The following is an 8,759-nucleotide window of genomic DNA, read 5'->3' on the forward strand; positions in this document are numbered from 1 at the left end:
TATTTCACAGGAAGTCGAGGGAAACACGGGTATCCAGAGAGCAAAGACAAACAACGCTGCTGACAGGGAGCATGCGCGGATGGGTGTACAGAGGCTAGTTCGCGGCGACCGGGACGCCCTGCGGAGCGTCAATCGGCGTGACAACAATGTCGGCCGGTTCCTCCTTGAGATCCTGGGCAAGGAAAACGGCATCCATACCCTCGGCGGGCGGCTCGATGGCGCTAACAGGACCCGCGGAAGCAGGACCATTATGGCCACTGGCAGACCGCCGGGCACCACCGCCCTGAGGACCAGACCGGGGCGGGTTAGCGCAGCGATCCTTGCCGTGGGCGATGCGGAGGTTGGCATAGTCCGGCTTGTTCTTCACACCATCGATGGCCTTGATGGCGTTAGAGATGTTAGTGAAGTTCACGAACGCGCAGTTCCTGCCATGATGATCAGACATATTCCAGGACGAAACGTGTCATGACTTACTTCTCCTTAAGGAAGTTCACGAGTTCGATGTCACCGTACTCGCCGAAGTCCCTCTTCAGCTTCTCGTCATTGAAGGAGTCGAAGTCTTCGATGTTACCAACGTAGACGTTGCGAGTGGCACCGCCGTGCACAGCAAGGGCGAGAGCAGGAGGCAGAGGCCCCGAGTTCTTGCCCCAGCCGATCTTCAAGCGGCGGTTGTTCAACGTCAGACCTTGGTAAGACGCGACTTGGAAAAAGGTAAGGGACGCAGCAGGGTCGATGAATGTCACGAACTGCCATGCCGAAACAGTCATCAGCATATCAAACATCACGGAGAAAGATCAACACTGACAGCGATATGCTTATCCTGCATGTACCTAATGCTCTGCAAGACACCACCTCGAATGGCGTTGCACAGGTCCTCCGTGGTCGTCTCGGGGTGAATGTTTCCCAAGTAGACTGTACGGTTCAGGGCCTGCGGGGAGGCAAGTCCGCCGAGACCATCCGGCGAGAAAGGCATGTACGGCGTCAACGGCGACGCGAAGCTCGGGCCATTCGTCTGCAGGGGCGAGAGCGACGCGGCGGCGGACTGCGCCACGAGCGACTGAGCAGCAGCAGCCTGCGCGGCCTGCGCTGCGGCTTGCTGCGACTTGGGGATGTAGGCGCAGCGGTCCTTGCCGTAGTTGACTCGTTTGCCAGCCCACGCCGGCTCTGTCGGCAGCGTGTTCACGACCTAAAGCACAAAGATGATAAGTACCATGCAACGCCAATCGATCATCGTGACTTGCCTTAGTCGCAACAGCAATGCTCAAAAAGTGAACAAACCCAATATTCTTGTCCCTCACGATCTTCACCTGGTCGATTAAACCAAAGCGGCTCAAGTCGTCCCTCAATTGCTCCTCCGTCATGTTCTCGTCCAACCCTCCAAGGTAGACATTCCTGCTCGCATTGCTCTGCTGGATGGCAAGCGCGACCTGGCTGGGCACCGCAGACGGCTTACCCCAGCCGATCTTGAGCTCCTGACCGTGGAGCGCCAGCTTCTTGATCAGCGCGTCCGCGTGGAACGCCGCTGCCGTTGCGCCGTCGAGGAAAGACAGGAACACGCAAGACTTCTCGGGCAGCACGCGGATCGACTCGAGCGGCCCAAAGTGGACCAGGTTGAGTAGCTCGTCGACGGACGCTGTCGCAGGCAGGTTTCCGACGTACACCGTGCGGCCCGTCGCATTGTTCTGCGCGGAGAGTGCCGCGCTAATGGCTGCAGGGGAGTACGGGCCCGCAGTCGGTGTACCAGGAATCTGCAGCTGAGGAAGCCGCTGCTGATTTAGGTTCTGGAGCATCACTCAGACGGGGACGACGCCCAGCCGAAAGTACGCACCTGTGCGAAGTTGGCCATGGGGTTACCGTACTGAAAGCCGTTCAACATGTTCATCGGCAAGCCCATCCCGAGCATATTGTACCCGCCGAAACCAGGGTACGGGCTGTTCTGGCCATTCGCCGACGGCTGTTGCTGGGAAGGCGTGTACGGGCCAGCGGTGTTCGGGCTCATCTGCGACGGCATGCCGTTCGGGGACGTGTTCGTGTTGATGCTCAGCTGCGGCGTCGAGTACAGCGCGTTGCCATTGAAGCCGTTCGTGGGCGAACCGTTGTAGCCGGACTGCATGTTCGCGTTCGGGCCATAGCCATAATTTGCAAAAGCGTCGCGGTTACCAGAGAGACCGTTAGTACCGTTCGAACCGAACGAGGTCGGCGACCAGCGGGCTTTTTTAGCGTCGGGACCACCTACAGCGTCCATGGATCTCTGTAATGAGAGAGCAAATCAGATCATATGTCCAGGAGGTGGGGGATACAGACACGAGAAACGCAGAGCGGTCACTTGCAGGAGCGCCGTTCGAGACAAAAGTAACTCATGAAACGGCGCTAAGGACGTTCTTCTGCGCTGGTCAGACGGTGCTTCTCCGAGCCGGCAACGAACGTCCATCAGGACCTGTCACCCCAACCCGCACCGAAGGTTTGTGACTGGGCAGTGCAATAGAGTGTCATTGCTGATGCACGTCTCGCCGATGCAAACACCATCACCACAATACGAGTGTATCAGCTCGGCGCCAGAGAATCGGTGCAGGGGACCTGCTACTCTTGGCTAAGCGGTGCTTGACGGCAGCCGCTCCACAAATCATGACCCGACAGAGGCGTCCGGGATCCAAGGCGACACGAGAAAAATCACCCGTCGTCAAGTGGCCATACTGGTATCTGGGCGATCCTCATAGGTTTTGCGATAGGTGAAAGTCAGGGCGGCAGATGGATGTAAATTGTGGCACTGCGGCCAGAGCAAGTTGGTGGTGCTCGTGAACAGAAGGGGACCACTCGGAGTGTGCGTCTGTGCTGTGTAGAAGCCACCCGGCTGTCTGCACCCACCGATACCGCGCCCAACCTGCACACAACCCAACCATTGACTCTAGCCCCCTCTCTCTTGTCGATAAATGTCCAGAAAACAGCCCACAACCTGCACGAGATGTCCGGAAAACGAACACGGATGCTCACCTTCATCATATCGAGATCGAAATTGTAACCGGGGTATTGCGCAATGAAGGCTGTCTGCGAATCATCCATGGCGGCGTCGGGAGAGGCAGAGGAGTGAAGCGAGGGTGGAGAGGAGGGTTACAACGGACGAAAAGGAGAGCAGGTTAGAGAATGTGTGGGGGGTGACTCTGGCAAAGGAGCGTGGATGGAGAGGGTGGGTTCAGAAAAAGGACACGCACAGAAAGGAGCGCGGCGCGGGTGGGGGCGATATATAGGATTATTTAAATGAAAGCTCTTGAATTCACGCTGCCCAAGCCACGAAAACGAAGACGAGGGACAACGGGCAGGGCGACAGCGAAAACGAGAATCGAAGAAGAGACGAACAAGATGGGCGACCGGCCGACGCTCGACTGCCCCGCCACCTCACGCTCCCACCCTCGGCTATCAGCGCACGGACCACCCCCCATTTCCGTCCATCGCCTGAAACGCGGCTCATCTCTTCTTCCTTCCTATCGCAACAGATTCGCACCAAGGAACCTTCCATAAAAGGTACGCAATCGTACTACGCCCAAAATGTACTTCTATCACTAGCGCTCAAGCCTCCAGGCTACTGGACGTGTCCGTGAATCCACGCGATACACTCGTCCCAAAACCTCTCCTTCACGCCGTCAGGCTCGTTCGAGAGCTCGTGGTATCCGTCCTACGACATAGGCGTCAGTTTTTCGTCCACAAATGAACCAATTTCAGATCGCCCGTCACCCGCCCGCGCATTCGCGTTTATATCCTCGAGACCCAGCCAACGGCCGCGTACTTAATTTTCGGAGCCGGCGCAGAGAAGGCTTCTGCACAGACCCTGTCTCGTGAAACGTCCGCCCAAAGACCTCGCCGCCGAGGTTAAGGGCGGCACGGCACACTCAAGTTGTTCGACGAGCGGCGAACTGGCAGATCGCGGCTGCCTGACAAAGGCCCGCCGCCATTCCAAGTTATTGTAGCCCCAGCTGATGTCCAGACATTGTCCTCAAAAAGGACTCGGAGGCTAAACCCCGCCCAGAGAACACGGCCACAGGACGGGCTTGATCGTCACAGACGCGACAGTAAACGGCGCAATAGCGAACATCACCCACTGTCTCATCTAGTATGCACGTTCAGCACTGTCTGGCTCAGGCGATCCTCAGCATCCAGCGAAGATCGGACTTCGCTAGATACCAGTGCCGCGCAACGACAGATGCCGTTGACATCCGTTCGATACCGCCGACGCGATTGTAGAGCGTTCGTGGTCACGAACGCTGGGACGAGAAGGCCTCAAAGGCAACGGACCCTCTACTAACTGTCCTGGTCGAGCAGACGATGATTCCAACTTAACATCCCCCGATAAGGGAACAGTCCGCCAGCAGCTTCATAGAGGACTAGCGCGACCGCGTCACGGGAGCGAAGGCCAATCGAAACGGCTGAACGCAGATATCCGAGCGGAACCAACAAAGACTTACCTCGTACAGGGACAGCTTCTTGTCTTCTGCATCAAGTTTGCCATACAGCTCCTCGGACGCTTTGTGCGACGTAACCTGGAGGTCCGGCGGAATGATCAGCGCCCAACCACCGGCCGCGAGTCGCGCAAATCAAGCACTCGTCGGCGGACGCACCTTGTCTTGTGTGCCGTGGAAGATGAGGACCTACGCATCGTACGATGGTCAGTGCAGCCTCGGTATCTTGATCGTCACGGACTCACAGGCAGCTTCTGTGGCCAGTTCTTGTAGGAGTCGTACAGGAGGCGCTCGCCCTGCGGCGGACGATCAGGTTCGTGTGGCTGACTCGGAGCTCTGAAAGGAACTGACCATGTTCAGCATGTCGACGACGCCTCTGGCCGTGCCGTGACTTCTCCAGAAATTATCCACTTCGCTTGGGTTGTAGACAGCGGGGTCATGGGACAGATGCTGTCATGTTTGTGAGCGCCAGCATTCATTCACGTCGCGGTTAGATACACACCTCTAGAGGGATATCCACCGGGAATGGAAGCCAAGGAACAATTGCGGCGAGTGCTGCGCCAATCTTACGCAGGAGCTTGGGGGCAGGCGATGGTGGCAGGATGAGCGGGCTTATGCTATGACTCCTGCGAGCAAGCCGGCCGACTCCTCGGATGGTGGGGGCCTCGCCTGAGTAGGGAATGAGAGCACGAGCCCACCGCCCTGCGGATTGTGAGTGCTCGCTTCGTGACTCGAAGTGGGACCTGCTTACCATGGAGTACCCTGTGAGAAATAGCGGCAGGTCCGGGTGCTCCTTCTTGACGTGCTGGACCCAGAACTCGATGTCACGCATCTGGTCGCCAAACGTCTCCTTGCCGTAAGCAGCATCCTTGCTCCTGTGCTCCACGTCAAGTGCTGTGCGCCCGAACCCGCGCTGGTCAAAGGTGAAGATGGTGATGCCCTTCGTTTGTGCGTAGCGGTGGGCATGCTCGTGTCGTCCGACGTGGTCCAGGAAGCCATGGACGAATATGACCGCCGCGCGAGCCACACCCGTCGCGGCATATGTGCGGGTGTAAAATTGATGTCCTCGGGGGCCTGGTAGCCAGGCTTCGGTATACAGCGTAGAACTGTTAGACGCCATTCTTCACCAGTAGTGCTTGGTACTCTGAGTAGATCACCCTCGGAGCTCCTGGGTATATAACCCGGGCCGGACTGTGGGGTCAGGAGAGGACCCACTGCTCATGGCGGCGTCGCTGGGCGATACACAGCGTAAGCCTCCCAATGTCATGATACTTGAGATGCTGTTCTGACGCAAACCGGATAGAGTGAAGTCCCAAGGCGAAGTGCGACCGTCCGTGTGAGGATGTTGCTCGATTCCGAGTGACTAAGCGCTGGTATGGGCCGTAGGGAGTCGCGCCCTTCTGCAGGCGATCCGGTGGGGTATCAATGTATCACATGGGACCCAGGTATGTCTCCGAATCCCTGGCAAACGAAAGCCGTAGCAGTCATCAACAGACGGAACTGAGCCTCGCATCCGGAAAATCGGACTTACATTGGCACACGGAGACATCTTGCGATTGATCTCGCACTCGCTGTCGATCACGAAATATTGGCGTGTTTTGGGCGTGCTACATATCAAGAATCAAAAACCTTCCAATACCGCTGGACGCATCACAGTGGACAGCAATGTCGACGCACTAATTGGCAGACCTCTTTCTGTCTTAGACAAAACCCAGTCTCCCCGGTAATGGGGATCTTCCGGAGGTCTATGATCAAGCATGTCAGTCGTCGCAACTGATCGCAGGAACCCAAGCAGGAACCGTCAACAAACCGATGATTCGTGACTGGCCCAGTAAGTACCTAACCAACTGTCATCACAGTCATACTTACTGCTCACCAGCATGCAACTACAAGACAGCTCGACCCAGCGATACCTTAGGGAGCAACAGCGTCCTGATCTTCCATGTTTTTACTGCTGCCGTACCTTAGATGAAGCACACGGGCACGCACGGCCCCTCGGAAGTACGTGTCACCACTCGAATAGCCAAAACGCACAAGACTGGCTTAACAGCTCGGATCGACCGTTTAATCGCAATTAATAGGTGCTTCAGAGGCTGATCCAAGAGCAGTGTGCAGTCACTACAATCTTGCCGTCTCGGCGTGCGCCTCTAGGACATGAGCATGGATCCACGCAATGCATTCGTCCCAGAACCTCTCCTTGACGCCGTCGGGCTCGTTCGTTAACTCGTGGTACGCGTCCTGGTAACGCAGTGCGTCAGTATTTCGTGCTTATAATGAATGAGTCACTTCAAGATGCAGGAGTGGCACATGGACGTCAATGTACCAAGACCCAGCCAACGGTCCCGTACTTCATGACCGGAGGAGGGAAGGCTTCTATGCGCAGACTCCGCATCGTGGAATGTCTGCCCAAACACCTCACCGCCGAGGCCAAGGGCAATCGCAACATATTACTCAAGGTGAGCTTGGATCACGGCTGCCTCATCAAGGCATACCGCCACTCTCGGCCCCGGGAAACGGCCATATCGTAGAGAGGCCCTATATAAGGGGACGTCCATCTTCGAAGCGCTGTGCACCTGGCAACTGCACAGTTGGCTGGCGCATCCATGTTGTGGAAGCAAAGCCCCGTCCGACACATCGATTCAGCCCAACGACGGGAGAAGAGACGCACCTCGTATAACGACAGCTTCTTGTCTTCCGCATCGAGCTTGCCATACAGTTCCTCAGACGCTTTGTGTGACGTAACCTGGCGGAGAGCGGTCAGCAGCCGACACGGGTCGCGGAAATCGAGCAATCTACCTTGTCTTGAGTGCCATGTAACAAGAGAACCTGTGCGTCGTATATAATTACTGATCGTGCGTTCATTTACTGATGGGCGTACCGGCAACTTCTTTGGCCAGTTCTTGTACGTATCGTACAGGAGGTGCTCGCCCTAAATCTAAAGGTCAGGATTGCTAACGCCAATTCCATCATGTACGAACTGACCATGCTTAGCATGTCGGCGAGGCCCCTAAATGTACCGTGCTTCTTGATGAGGGGGTCTGGGTCGATCGCGTTGCAAACAGCAGGGTCGTGGGATAGATCCTGTCCAACCCGTGAGCATCCATATTCCGTAGCGAACAGAACTGTCCAAGTGTGGCGCAGACGATCGGCAGAAGAGACCCAGTACATGGCCAACGTGATATTGCGCCCGGCGTGCTCTAAGTACTGGTATCGGGCTGGAAAGGCAAACACGACACGTTGCAAATATGTTTGTTGCGCGCAAGTGTGTATCCACACTATGTATATCTGGCATTCCAGCAAACCAAAATATCAATGGGCGTCCTTGCGAAGTGCAGACTTGGTGCAGACATGGGAATCGGAGTCGGCTCGAGCGGCACGACTCGCCGCACGAGCACCCACCTCCCCACAGTACTGGGATAGAGGCAGTCGGCAAGGTAGTACTATGTTTCCTCGTCGGCGCCTCAGAGTAGAGTCCTCTCTCAGCTGAACCTCGTGATGACCACCGCTGCGCGCACACCGAGCGAAAGTGCCTATCGACATTTCGTCTGCTGTCAAGGTACGACCGTTGATACTATCCGTATCGAACTCAATCCTCCGTGTAGCGCTGTCGCACGTCACCAGACAGCCTACTCAATGACGCACGAGCGACAGCCTCATTACACAACATGACACGGGCTGTGTTTCAGCGGCAGAAAAAAGTGCGGCTCACCTCGGGAGGAACCTCCGCCGGGAAAGGGAGCCACGGCGTGAGTAATGCCATTGCTGCGCCAGCCTTGCGCAGCAGCCTAGAGACAGGCGCGGTCTGGGAGATCAAAGGGCTCATGCCTATGACCCCTGTGAGCAGTTCAACCGACTCCTTCGCCGGCGGAGGCTTTGACTGGGTGGGGAACGACAGCACGAGACCCCCGCCCTGCAGTGAGATTGAGTCATTGATCGCAACGGAACGACAGACCCGGACACGTACCATGGACTGGCCGACTAGGAACAGCGGCAGGTCAGGATGCTCCTTCTTCATGTGTTGCACCCAGAACTCGATGTCGCGCATCTGGTCCTCAAACGTCTCCTTCCCGTACGCAGCATCCCTGCTCTTGTGCTCCGCGTCGAGCGCCGTCTTCCCAAAGCCCCGCTGGTCGAAGGTGAAGACGGTGATGTCTTTGTTTGCCAGTACCGGTGTGCGTGCTCGTGCCGGCCAACGTGTTCCGCGAAGCCGTGCACGAAGACAACCGTCGCGCGAGCCGTCCCGGTCGCCTGGTACGTACGGGTGTAGAATTGGTGTTCTCCGGGACCGGGTAGCCATGCTTCAGCGTA

General features: G+C 56.9%; 3 protein-coding genes across 3 annotated transcripts; all 3 read right to left on the bottom strand.

The window, feature by feature from the left end:
- Positions 1–94: 94 nt before the first annotated feature.
- Positions 95–3,405, bottom strand: B0H18DRAFT_1148064 (uncharacterized protein; the record flags this gene model as incomplete). Its single annotated transcript, XM_048035708.1, has 6 exons — positions 2,992–3,405; positions 1,825–2,251; positions 1,254–1,792; positions 806–1,186; positions 475–746; positions 95–425 (listed from the first exon to the last, which is right to left on the bottom strand). The coding sequence occupies exons 1-6, from the start codon at positions 3,058–3,060 to the stop codon at positions 95–97; spliced, it is 2,019 nt and encodes a 672-aa protein (XP_047886071.1). The 5' UTR covers positions 3,061–3,405.
- Positions 3,406–3,577: 172 nt separating this feature from the next.
- B0H18DRAFT_1126161 (lysophospholipase) lies at positions 3,578–5,571 on the bottom strand (the record flags this gene model as incomplete). The annotated part of the gene is made up of 8 exons (XM_048035129.1): positions 3,578–3,670; positions 4,458–4,532; positions 4,611–4,640; positions 4,697–4,747; positions 4,803–4,901; positions 4,954–5,028; positions 5,076–5,153; positions 5,203–5,571. 8 exons carry the CDS (start codon positions 5,569–5,571, stop codon positions 3,578–3,580), a joined length of 870 nt encoding a protein of 289 aa, XP_047886072.1.
- Positions 5,572–6,549: 978 nt separating this feature from the next.
- On the bottom strand, positions 6,550–8,759 carry B0H18DRAFT_165690 (lysophospholipase). The gene is made up of 7 exons (XM_048036946.1): positions 8,416–8,759; positions 8,161–8,361; positions 7,434–7,532; positions 7,330–7,380; positions 7,248–7,277; positions 7,120–7,194; positions 6,550–6,689 (listed from the first exon to the last, which is right to left on the bottom strand). Exons 1-7 carry the CDS (start codon positions 8,746–8,748, stop codon positions 6,570–6,572), a joined length of 909 nt encoding a protein of 302 aa, XP_047886073.1. The 5' UTR covers positions 8,749–8,759; the 3' UTR covers positions 6,550–6,569.

Source organism: Fomitopsis serialis, assembly GCF_022376445.1.
Source record: "Fomitopsis serialis strain Sig1Antser10 chromosome Unknown B0H18scaffold_184, whole genome shotgun sequence".
NCBI classification, from domain to species: Eukaryota; Fungi; Basidiomycota; class Agaricomycetes; order Polyporales; family Fomitopsidaceae; genus Fomitopsis; species Fomitopsis serialis.

Excerpts from the sequence above, each read along its gene's own strand:
- B0H18DRAFT_165690 (XM_048036946.1), bottom strand. The coding sequence starts at position 8,748 with ATGGCTACCCGGTCCCGGAGAACACCAATTCTACACCCGTACGTACCA. Across the intron at positions 7,278-7,329 it reads ACTGGCCAAAGAAGTTGCCG|GTTCTCTTGTTACATGGCAC; the intron begins GTACGCCCATCA and ends TACGACGCACAG. Across the intron at positions 7,195-7,247 it reads TACATGGCACTCAAGACAAG|GTTACGTCACACAAAGCGTC; the intron begins GTAGATTGCTCG and ends GCTCTCCGCCAG.